The sequence below is a fragment of the Marmota flaviventris genome, chromosome 4 (genome assembly GCF_047511675.1).
Source record: "Marmota flaviventris isolate mMarFla1 chromosome 4, mMarFla1.hap1, whole genome shotgun sequence".
Classification (NCBI taxonomy): Eukaryota; Metazoa; Chordata; class Mammalia; order Rodentia; family Sciuridae; genus Marmota; species Marmota flaviventris.
In genome coordinates, this window is record NC_092501.1 from 69,492,284 (window position 1) to 69,505,003 (window position 12,720).

General features: G+C 32.9%; 1 protein-coding gene across 1 annotated transcript in view; it reads right to left on the bottom strand.

Moving 5' to 3' along the window:
- The window catches only part of LOC114103519 (lipase member J), a 33,261-nt gene extending 29,011 nt beyond the window's left edge, over positions 1–4,250 (bottom strand). Inside the window, 4 exon segments of the mRNA XM_071611717.1 lie at positions 177–286; positions 810–1,002; positions 3,296–3,416; positions 4,146–4,250. Coding sequence (XP_071467818.1) covers positions 177–286; positions 810–1,002; positions 3,296–3,416; positions 4,146–4,250 — 529 coding nt within the window.
- Between the last annotated feature and the right edge of the window lie 8,470 nt (positions 4,251–12,720).

Below are 12,720 nucleotides of genomic sequence, written 5' to 3' on the forward strand. Positions count from 1 at the left end.
ACAGAGATGAATATTACACTTTGGGTGAGAGACTCAATAAATGTAAAAATGTTTTAATATTTACTCCTAATAAAACTCCTTAACTTCTTGTATAGAGAATACTTAATATTAGTTTATATGTTATTGATTATTTCAAGTCATTGATGTGAAAATAGCAATGATATTTTTTATCATACCAATAGTAGTGCCCTGCGAATGGCCTACATAAAATATTTCCTGTTGTCCAGTTTGTTTCACATTGAAATCAATGGAAGCTGGAAGATTATATTTAGCCATCTCATCAAAACTACAAAAAAGAACAAGAAAAATAGCACTTTCTTCTGTCATATCAACATTTGGAGATAATGAATGGGTAAATGAATAAAGGCAATTTTCAAATCTTGTTGGGTATCATCAAGAAGATATGTGGTAAAATGTACCTACAGGATAGAGACTTTTGTGGGGAACCCAAAGTCAAGGAAATATAACCAGAGGCAGTATTATAAAGAGAATGCTTGTATATTATAAATACAGTGGACTAGACTAAACCCATGAGCTATTAAGTGGAAAAGTAGTTAAACTAAGAATGGGGTTGGTCAATAAGGTACTAAATAAGAAATAAAGGTTACTGCTGAAAAATGAGAAAAAAAAAGTTCAAAATCAAACAAGCAGTCTAATTTTCAAGCTAAAATTTACATAAAATTTTATGCTCTAAGGAAAGTTCTAAGAATCATATCTATATTTTATTGTATTTCACTGAAAAGGAAATAAATATTCAGTATACTTTTTTAAAAAAATGAAAGATTACTTCATCTTCATTTTATTTGTACCTGAAAGCCCAGAACTCTTTGGAATTTGTTTTTAGGTATAGGTGTTTCCTAGACCAGGTACTTCCTCTGCTGTTCCCCATCCACACATCATAGCCAGCATCTGCCAGAATGAAACCCAGGCTGTTGGGAAGATTTGAAATCCAGGTGGTAGCAGATGTAAGTAAACCATGTTGCAAATATACGAGTCTCTGAGCTAATGAGAAAAAAGCAAAAATTTATTTTTTTTTCTTTTTAAAAATGTTTTATTTATTAGTGCATTATAGTTATACATAAGAAAGTTGCTATATTGGGGAATGAACCCAGGGGCACTCTAACACTGAGCCACATAAATTTTCTTTTTAAGTTGTGTAGTTTCTACATGAAAATCTCTTACCTGAAATATATGAAGATTTTCAAGATTTATTTTGCATAAATGCAGTAAGGTCCTCCTTTAATCCTACTAAATAGTCAGAGCTGTTTAATTTAGTTCACTAATAGATTTCTTTCAAATAACAGTTTCAACCAAGTAAATAATTAGTTGACGTCCTACTTAAATATATAAATTTTAGGAAGAGAGAATAACCAAATAACTAATAGTAATTTGAGCACTTATACACATTTTATGTAACACATACTCAAGATATTTTACATGATTTCCTGCTTTATTTTTTATAAAACAATTTTATAATAACATTTTCCACAGGAATAATCAAAATTGGTAGGTATCATTATCACTACAGGCACTGTTTTAATCACCTGAGTTCCCAGAGCCCTAATCTGTACTAACACATTTTTTTTAAATGACACCTTTTGAATAATATAGTTTTGGCTATAAGGAAGTCTCCACACTTAGGAGGCGGGAGATAACCCTATACTTTGACTAAGTGACACGAAGATAACAAAAGATCGACTCTCTTGCTTCAAGGTTAGATCACGTTTGATGCACTTCATGTTCTATACCAAGGATCCAGGTGGAAGCAAGACTCTTGCCACCACATCCTTGTTCACCCCCTTCCTTTGCTCTTTGTCTTCTGCTTCCATCATTATCTTTGTTGGTTATTTTCCCAATTCCCCCCAAAATCATGTGCATCAAATCCCAGACATGGGCTTTAGCAAACATTACCCAAGAGTTACCATCAACAGAAATTAAGAAGCAGACCCTTAAGGATGGGATTATGGAGTTAAGTAATTAAGGATTACTTTCTGATTGATTAGCCATATGGATCACATCACTGGTTGTAGGTGCAGTATTGAAAGAACCTTGCATGTTGTAGCATTCCAGTGGCTAGAATATTCATGTATAGTGAATTGGAATAAGATCCACAAAAGGGATGATTGGCTTTTACAGAATCTCTGATAGCTGAGAAGAATAGGGAAAGTATAATTATGAGGTCTATGGGTTTGGGTCGCTGTTGCTAAGTGCCAGTGGTGTTTTGAAGACAGAAAGTAACAGGGGCAAACAATCACCAATTCAAAGCGAAGTGTGAAAATCATATGGCCTCTGAGGCTATATCCAACCACCCTTATGTCTTATGGCCAAAAGGAAAACAGAGTTGAAAACCTTGGGCAGGACCTAATTGTAAGAATAGCAGAACTGCAGGAAGGTTGAATTCTCATCTTACACAGTTTTTATGGTGGTAGAGCACTCTCTCTATAGATAGATAGGTAGATAGATAGATCTATATATATCTATCTAATATATCTATATCTATATCTATCTATCTATATCTATCTATCTATATCTATCTATCTATCTATCTATATATATATATATATATATATATATATATATCCATCCCTATATTCAGGGCTGTGATAGAGCAGAAGTAGGACCCTGAAACTTGAGATGAGGGAGGGTACCTGTGAAGATCTTCAAAAACTTGAATTCCATATTTCCCTGAACTCACCGGTCCAACAGAAGTGACCACTCAATTGAGGCATCTTTTTCTTCTCCCATGCTCTGTTCTGTATGTAGACACTACAGCTATGATCAGATATAGATAGGGCAGTGCTTAGGGATGAGGGCTTCGTTTAACCCCATCAAACAAGCTATGTGGGAAGATGAGGAATATAGAATGGATAGTGGAGTAGGTAATTTATAAGACTAATTATGATCTCAGTGTTTTTTCTAAGGATAGTCCATTGCTCCTTTCTATGTAGATTCCCCTCAGTCAAATAGGATTTGTCTCACCCAAAAGATTCCTCCTCCCTCTAGTGGTAGCCTTTGGCAGGCAGTGATTAACTGACAGGGAAGTACAAAAAGCTAGCTGCTTAATCTCAATGTGGGGGCACCTCTGTAGTGCTATTCATGAGCTCCACGAACTTCTCTGAACGCCCTAGACCCTGTGGAATCACATCCTTCCTTACCTCCTTCCACCACCCTACCCTAATGTCCCTTGACAGTATTCCATTCCCTTGAGAGTAAATCATACATGTTCACTGAGAAGAAATAGAAAAGTTAAGAACTTCAGGCCTCAGTCACCAATCTATTTTCAACTGAATATTACCTGAAACATTATTATTGTTTGTCTTCCCATAAGGAATTCTATACAGGCCAAGGATATAACCATTTTTGGTTACAACATTGTATTCTTCATTGGGGTAGCCCTAGTAGGAAATGATTTGGCTCTGAATAAAAAACAGCAAACCTTTTAGCAAAAAATTGTTAACTAATGGTTTAAATAGTTTGCCCTATCTAATCCATTATGTAATAAGGAATTTTGGTATTCTATCTCAACCTCAGGTCTATGTGCTTTTCTCATTAATTCAGTGATTCATTTAGGTAATATATTTATAGAATGTCTATTAAGCACCAGTCTAAGCACTAGGGATTCAAAGATATATAAAACTAACCAAAAAAAAAAAAAAAATTAAATCCCTCATCTCAAAGAGAGTACCAGCAAGAAATACTCCACTATTTTGGAAATACTCCACTATTTTGTTTTCTAACTTCCAGTCATTCATACATTTACCTAGCTGCTCATATACAACTTAAAAGTACATGTGTATCTGTTTTCATGTCCAGGCATATGTCTAATATTGTATTTTAAATTTATATATATATATATATATATATATATATATATCTCACATAAGAATGTATAGAAGAGAGAATTTTTATCTTTCATGAAGGTATTAGTATATTATATATAGTTTCATTAAAGAGACAGACTAAGGCTGAAGGTGAAACCATAAACCACAGCAGAGTAGATTTAAAATATTAGTTGACCCATATCAAAATACATAAGTTCAGAGAGATATATTTGATTATAAATCTATTAACTTAAAAACTCCAAAATTTGAAGAGTAACATTCTCTGTTACTTTAGCAGTTTAGATTTATTTCCTAACAACTTACAATATTCGTATTTGCTTCAGGGTTCACAGCTTTTCGATTTCGAAAGATACCATGAGTACTTCCAAGAATAGGGATGAAATATATCACTGTGAAAAGGCACCACATTGGGGATTTACCTATGAAAGGGAGATACGAACACTAAGATATAATACAAAATATACTCAAAATTGTAGCAAATAATATCATTTACAAAATTGCAGCAAATAATTATGTAGGTTAGAAAATATCACCAGTTTCAGATAAGAAAATTGAGGTTCTGAAGAATTAGTGCTTAAAGACATATAATGTATAATGAGCAGCAGTCAGTGTGTTAATTTCCAGCGTCTATGCTTTTCAACTATACTTGCTGTAGTATGAATTCCTGCCATGGAATCTCCATTATAATATTGTACAGCATTACTCTAATAACTTTATCATATATTGCAAGTTAACTGATGTATGAATTAGATAATATTATCCAGACTAATATTTATTTAAGTATATCTACTTGGGTTTTTTTTTTCTTTTATTTTGGAAGGGAGTAGGATGAAGGGGGAAGATTTGGAAACTTGGATAATTTTCATTAAATCTTCAGGGTCAGAGTCAATTTTTTTTTTCCAAAAAAAAAAAAAAAAAGAGCTTTGAGTCTCCGAAATTTTAGGAGGCCATAACCATTTAAATTCTTTCTAGGAAAATATAAATCATAGAGGCCACCACCCAGATTCTACTCCCAAAAGTGTGGCTCGAAGATTTCATGGACGTTGTACAACAAGCCAGACACTATGCCTGGAAGGACTTTATCCAGGAATTACAAAACTTTAAGCTTCATCACTCACTAGCTAGGTTACTTAAGGCAGGTTACTTAAGCTCTATGAGCATCATTTTTTCCTACCTATAAAATGCAAACATTACTTTTCAGAGTTGTTATAAAATTTAACTTTGATAAATGTGACATGATACTTTATAAGCAAAATATCCATTATATCAAATCACTTACTATAGCAATTCAGGAGCATAATTCACATGTACATAATTAATATATCTTCTGCATAATTTACATGTACATAATTAACATATCTTCTTATATATTTGTTAAGTTATTCTGGGGCAATATTTTCATAGCTTGGCACAAATTATATAGACCTGAAAGTTTAAAACTATTTTCAAAATCATTTTCTAAATTGAAACTTTAATTTGTGGGAACTAGATTTCTTCCCTTTGGTCCAGGTATATATTATAATTGGTATAATATCTGTGATTTTCACTGAAGACAACAAACACATTTTAAAACACTTTTACCAAGATTTTCCTCCAATGAGGAGAAAAAGCTGCTAATTTAAGTATGTAAAGAAACAATTAACATTTAGATTCACATTCTAGATATTCTTCTGGTTGTGATTTTGAACAAGTGTTAGGCAGCAAGGCTACCTAACAGCCTGTCTTCACAGCCTGTCTCAATTAAATACATGGGAACAGCATGGGAAGACATATTTTCTCTTTTGTATTAGCTGATTTTATAGTTTACCACCTACCACTTGCTTCCTAGCTAAGGTTTTAAAGTACTTTGCATTATATCGAGAATGAGTGTATAGGTTATCATTCAAAACAAGACACTGTTGAAAATGAAATGATATTTTTATAATTAACTTGGGAAGACAGGCATGAAATACTGGACTTTCCATTCATATAAGCTATGACTGCTCGATATTTACCCTTATTTCCCTAAATTTTGGTAACAAAAAATACAGAAAGATGAAACTCTGACATATACTTGTTGGTATTCTTAAAAACCAACAATGGGAAATGTTTAAACTGAATGAAATTGTTAACTTTCTTGTTTGCAGTGACTTATCAAACATACAAAGCAACTATTGAAAAAGTTCACTAAAATGAAGATCTGTGCTATTCAATGTATGGCCACTGAGCACTTGAAATGCAGCTAGTGAGGAACAGAAAATTTAATTTCACTTAAATTTATTCTAATTTAAAAACTAAAGCAGAGTAAACTATTCTGTTAAACACAAATGCATTGCTTTGGTAGGACTACATTTACTTGAACTATTATATTGTATGTTATACGTTTTATTGTGTTATTATAGCACATATATAGGGCACATTGTCTTTTCCAATATTATATGTAAATACATCACCAATGTATCCAGCATCAGTAAATATTTTCAGTTTGAATGATTTTTTTCTATTTACAGATGTAACATTATGTGTTTGTATATTTTATGCAGACAGCAAGGATTAGAGTACAACCTATGTAAATCTGGCTGATAATTAAATTAAAATATTTATCATTATTTTATTAATTACCTTTTTCTAGTTTATCAATAAATTTAAATTAGGCACATTATGAATTACAAATGTGTGTTAAGTGTTGTTATGGTTTAGATATGAGGTGTCGTATCTTGTATTACAGCCAGATTAGTAAAAAATAAATAAATAAAAATGAAACAGATTAGGAAAGACATGTTTCAGCTTTCAAAATAAATGACTATTTATCTATTCTCCCATCAATAGGCATGTGAGGTGCTTCTTCCTTTTGACTATCATGAATGATGTTGCTATCAACACAGTTATACAAATAACTGAGTTCCCTGTTTTCAAGTCTTTTGAGTATTCACTTGTTTTAGTCAGCATTTTTGCTGTTGTGACTAAAAAGACCCGATGAGAACAATTGTAGAAGAGGAAGAGTTTATTTGAGGGCTCACAGATTCAGAGGTCTCAGTCCACAGACAGTTGGCTCCATTCCTCAGGGCTCTAAGTAGGCAGGGCATCATGACAGAAGAGTGTGGCAGAGGGAAGCAGTTTACATGATGATCGGAAAGTAGAGACGCTCCATTTGCCAGATAGAAAATACATACCCCAAAGCCATGTCTCTAATGCCCCAGCTCCTCTAGCCACACCCCACCTGCCTTCAATTACCATTCAATTAATCCCATTAGGTGATTAATTCACTGATTGGGTTAAGGCTCTGGTGACCCAATAATTTCTTCTCTGTATCTTCTTGCATTGTCTCACATGTAAGATTTTGGGGGACACCTCACATCTAAACCATAACAACACTTAAATATGGAATTGGTGGGTCATATGATTAATATTCTATCTTTAATTTTTAAAGAAAATGTTTTACTGTTTTCCATAGTAGCTGTATCATACTACTTTCTAGCTAACCATAGACAAAGATTTCAATTTTCCCACATCCTCACTGACACTTGTTATTTTCTGGGTTTTGTTGTTTTTATAATAGTCATACTAATGGATATGAAGTGAGGGTTTCATTGAGTTTTTGTCTTACATTTTTCTAATAACTAGTGATGTTGAACACTTTTTCTTGTGCTTATTGATCATTTTTGAACCTTATTTGGGGAAAATACCTATTCAAGATCTCTGTCTAGTTGGGTTGTTTGTATTTTGTTCTTGACTCAGGAGTTCCTTGAATATTCTATACATCAATCCCATATTAGGTATATAATTGCAAGTATATTCTCCCATTCCATAGATTGCCTTTTCATTCTTTTGATAATGTTCTTTAATGCATAAATTTTAAAATTTTTGATGAAGTCCAACTTATCTATATTTTGGTTGTTGTTGTTTGTACTTTTGGTGTCATAGAAGAAATTATTGCCAGATGAAATGACATAAAGCTTTCCCCCTGTTTTACTCTAAGAATTTTATAACTTTAGTTCTTAGATTTCAGTCTTTAATCTATTTTGGTTAATTTTTAGGACATAGTGTAAGGTGAACACCTTCACTGTTTTACATGTGGACATCCAGTTTTCCTAGAATCATGCCATACATCTAAAACACTGTCTTTTCCTCCATTGAATGATGTTGGCACCCTTGTCAAAAATCATTTGCTCATATATTCAAGGGTTTATTTCTGGGCTTTCTAGTTTATTCCATTGGTCTATATGTCTTCTTTATGCCAGTACCACACCATTTTGATTACTGTTGTTTGTTTACAAAAAAAAAAAGAATATAAAATATCCCATTAATTTTTCTAATGCTTTATATTGGATAGATTAGACATGAGTTGTTAATTAAGTTAACACAAGATATAATAGAAGTAATCACTGCTACTAAATTAAAACATTATTTTGACTTGTACACCTTGTACCTAGTGCAACAAGAAATTATTCTTTAGCTTGAGTCACTCACCATAATTTTCCATTCATGCTAGCCATCTTGTCAAACACTACTCCATGAACCAGTTATTGATGCTTTGCTTGTCTTAGGGGCAAATTTTCATAAGGTAATCAAAGATGAAAGTGGTACATAAAATGTAGTTTTATACCAGAGCACTAACATACAGGTAGCTAAAATTATAAATAGTGATTTTTGTAAAAATGATTACCTAGTTAGCAAAAGTACTTAAACACAACATGAAGATATCAAATATATGTATTGTTAATCTATAATAATAATATAATCAATCTATAATAATAATATAATTTCCTAAAAGGTGACTTGGAAATTGTTTTTCTTTAGCGTCTCCTCTTAAAATAATTAATTGGACTCTAGGTACAACATGTAACAATGAAAAATATTATGTCATACCTCTCTCTGCTATTGTGGATTTTAGATGTCCAAGGTATGTGTCTTCAAAGTAGTCATAGGTTGTATTTCTTTTAGCAAAGGTTGCTAACCAGAGTCATAGAGAAGTTTAAAAAAGAATATTGTACTGGAAGACAAAACTAAAATGAGAATATTGTGGAAAACTTTTTAATAATTTTTCAGTTGCCCATTCTATTAGGTTCTCTTTTACCTTTGCTAAAAGCAAAGAATTTAACACCAACTAAACCAGAAAGATTTGAAATTCTGTCATTGGAATAAATTGTCCCTTGTTTTAAAAATCAGAAGTTTTGCTCCCTAATTTGATGCACCATAATGAGATTAAAAATAAATCTGAGATAGGTCTTTCTTCTGTAAATTCGTTTTAAAAAGCAGTTGTAAAAGAGAAGGTGGGAAAGAATGAGCTTGACCACAAGGCCTTTTACAGACAATAATATAAAATACCATAAGCAGCCAAATATCTGGAAATTGACTTCCTCATTTAGAAAATCTTCATCTACTTACATGTACCTCAGTCTGAGGACTGCTGGTCTAATTCAGTGCTTCAGTTCTTTTGTGGCCTCTCCTACTCCTTGTGCATCCAGTTTTTGTTCATAGACTTCCCAACTGAACAGCTACTTCCTGAGGAAATCAATCTCATTTTTAGGTGTGTCTTCCTAAAATTATTCCTTAAATATGTGCTTTGAGTAGAACCAGAATCTGCTTTTTTATAATTATTATCAATTGATTTTATTATACGAAGAATATTCAATTATTTTTCTCCCATAGAGTTTTATCTTACCTGAAGATAATTTTCATGTTTGCCCAGGTTGTCTCTAAGCTAGAAGTCTCTATCATCTTTACCAAATAACTTTAAACCAGTTTATCATGCTAGTTACTTTTTTTGGTGGCAGGAGGGGATGGGGGTAACATCAGTTTCTGAACTATCATTTTAAAATCTGGAACCCAATACTACAGAACATGATAGTCTAGATATGGTCTGCCAGTATAAATTGTGTACAACTATTACCTCTCTTGTTCTGCACCTTATAATTCATTTGTCTATATTTAAATTCATATATGCTTTGTATCTTGGCAGCTCAATTATACTGTTAACTTATAATTGAGCTGCCAAGATATTAATATGAAGAAATTAATATTATTAATATGAAGAAATTAAAACAAGTTAATGACATAGTCATTATAATGGTGGCTATTTTAGGTCAAGTGGGTAGAGAAAACCTCTTTTAGGTGACTTCTAAACTGAACTTAAGTGACAAGAGGGTGACAGCCTTGAAAAGATCAGGAAAAACAAAAGGGAGAAAGGTAAAGGCAACTAGAAAGAGTAAATATCAGAGCAAGCAACTGTCCCAGCTATTTTGCAATTCTAAAATTCTTTAGATGACCTATTCATTCCTGGAAATATGCACTATTGCCAGTCACCAACCATGAACCCACTACCCTATATCTATAACTCTGGGCCAGATGTATCTATTCTGGAGATTGGGTGTAATGAGAAATCTCAAGACACCAAGTCTACACCTGTGCTATGGCCACAACAATCCCAAATTCTGGTTAACTAATTTTAAAGAGCATGCTGTTAATCATAAGAAGAAAGAAAATAAGACTGAAGGATTAATACAAATTTCAAACAGGAGTCAAAGAAGAATGCTTTGTACTCAGAGACCAGCATAAACATAGGTTTTTCACAGTCACAGATAAGTGGAAAATCTGAAGATTTGTTCAGGGAACAGAAAGTAATTCAGTTTAGCAATAGCACAGGACATATAAAGATACCAAGATAAGATATAAACATGGTTGTGAAAATATTACTGAATATTTTTTATGCTGATTTAATGCAGTGGAACCTAATTCTGTATGAAATTGAGAGGACAATAGTGAATGATCTAGAGGGTGGGTGTAGAACAGAGTTTGGGAGTAAAGAAGGCAAAGCTACTGTAAATATTTGGGTTAAAAATCAATGATTTATTGAGATCAAGTAATGAATTAATTTGTTGGAAATCACTTTTCAAAATGCTAAATGTCCTCAGTTGGCAAGAGAACAGTGAAAATAACGTTCCCATGCACTTTAATACATTGCTGGTGGAAGTGTATTTGGACAACTTTTCTGTTATATAATTTGATGGGATTGGATTAAAGATAATGGAGGAATGGCCAGAAAGTTCCAAAGAATGACAGATTTTAAGGATGAAAGATGCTATGGAAGATGCTATAGAAGCCTGGTTGACCAATATGATCAATGAATAGAAAAGAGGAAGCAAGAGATGATGGAAAAGACCAGCACAGCAACTAACAAAGAAAAGCCAGGGGTCAGATAGATTCTCAGTGGAGTTCTACCAGATCTTTAAAGAAGAACTAACACCAATCCTTCTTAAAGTATTCCATAAAATAGAAAAGTAGGAAACCCTTCAAAACTCATTCTATGAAGCTAGTATTACCCTGATACTAAAGCCAGACAAAGTCACATCAAGGAAAGAAAACTTCAAACCAATGTCTTTGATGAACATAGATGCAAAAATCCTCAATAAATTACTGGCAAATTGCATACAGAAATACATTAAAAAGATAGTACACCATGATCAAGTAGGTTTCATTCCAGAGATGCAAGGCTGGTTAACATACAGAAATCAATAAAAAGAAATTCAGCACACAAATAGACTTGAAGACACGAATCACATGTTTATCTCAATAGATGCAGAAAAAGTATTAGATAAAATACAGCATCCATTTGTGTTTAAGCACTAGGAAAAATAGGTAGTGTAGGTACCATACCTCAACATTGTAAAAGCTACATACATTAAACCCACGGCCAACATCATGGAGAAAAACTGAAAGCATTCCCTCTAAAAACTGGAACAAGATAGGGATGCCCTCTTTTATCACTTCTATTCAACATAGTCTTTGAAACACTTGCCAGAGCAATTAGAAAAAAAAAAGAAAGAAACTAAAGAAATGCAAATAAGAAAAGAAGAGCTCAAACTATGACTGTTTGCTGGTGACACCATCCTTTATTTAGAAGACCCAAAACACTGCACCAGATAACATCTAGAACTCATGAATAAATTCAGCAAAGTAGCAGGATACAAAATTAATTCCATAAATCAATTCTGTTCCTATATACCAATGATGAATCATCTAAGAAAGAAATTAGGAAAACTATACCATTTACAATAACCTCAAAAAAACCCTCACAAAAACTTTGGATATCAATCTAACAAAGACATGAAAGACCAACAATGAAAACTACAAAACACTAAAGAAAGAAACTGAAGAAGACTTTAAAAGGTGAAAAGATCTCCCAAGTTCTTAGATACACAGAAAATAATATTGTCAAAATGGCCATACTACCAAAAGCACTATACAGATTTAATGCAATTCCTATTAAAATCCCAATGACATTCTTCATAGAAATAGAAGAAGTAATCATGAAATTCATTTGAAAAAATAAGAGACCAAGAATAGCTAAAGTGATCCTTAGTGGAAAAGGTGAAACAGGAAGCACCACAATTCCAGACTTCAAATTATACTACAGACAGAGCTATAGTAATAAAAACAACATGGTGTTGGTACCAAATCAGGCATGAAGTCCAATGGAATAGAATAGAATTGTCTCGTACTAGATGAAGGTACCAAAAATGTATATTGGAGAAAAGATAGTCTCCTCAACAAATGGTGCTGGGAAAACTGGAAATCCATATGTAGTAGAATGAAATTGAACTTCTATCTCTCACCCTGTACAAAACTCGACTCAAACTGGATCAAAGACTTAGGTATTAGTCTAGAAACCCTGCACCTACTAGAAAAAAATTTAGGCCCAACACTCCAACATATTGGCTTGGAAACAGCTTCCTTAACAAGACTCCTAAAGCTCAAGAAATATAATCAAGAATCAACAAATGGGATGGCTTCAAATTAAAAGCTTCTTCACAGTAAAGGAAACAAGAGCATGAATAGAGAGCCTACAAAATGGGAGAAAATCTTTGCCAAGTGCATCTCAGAGCACTAATCTCAAGGA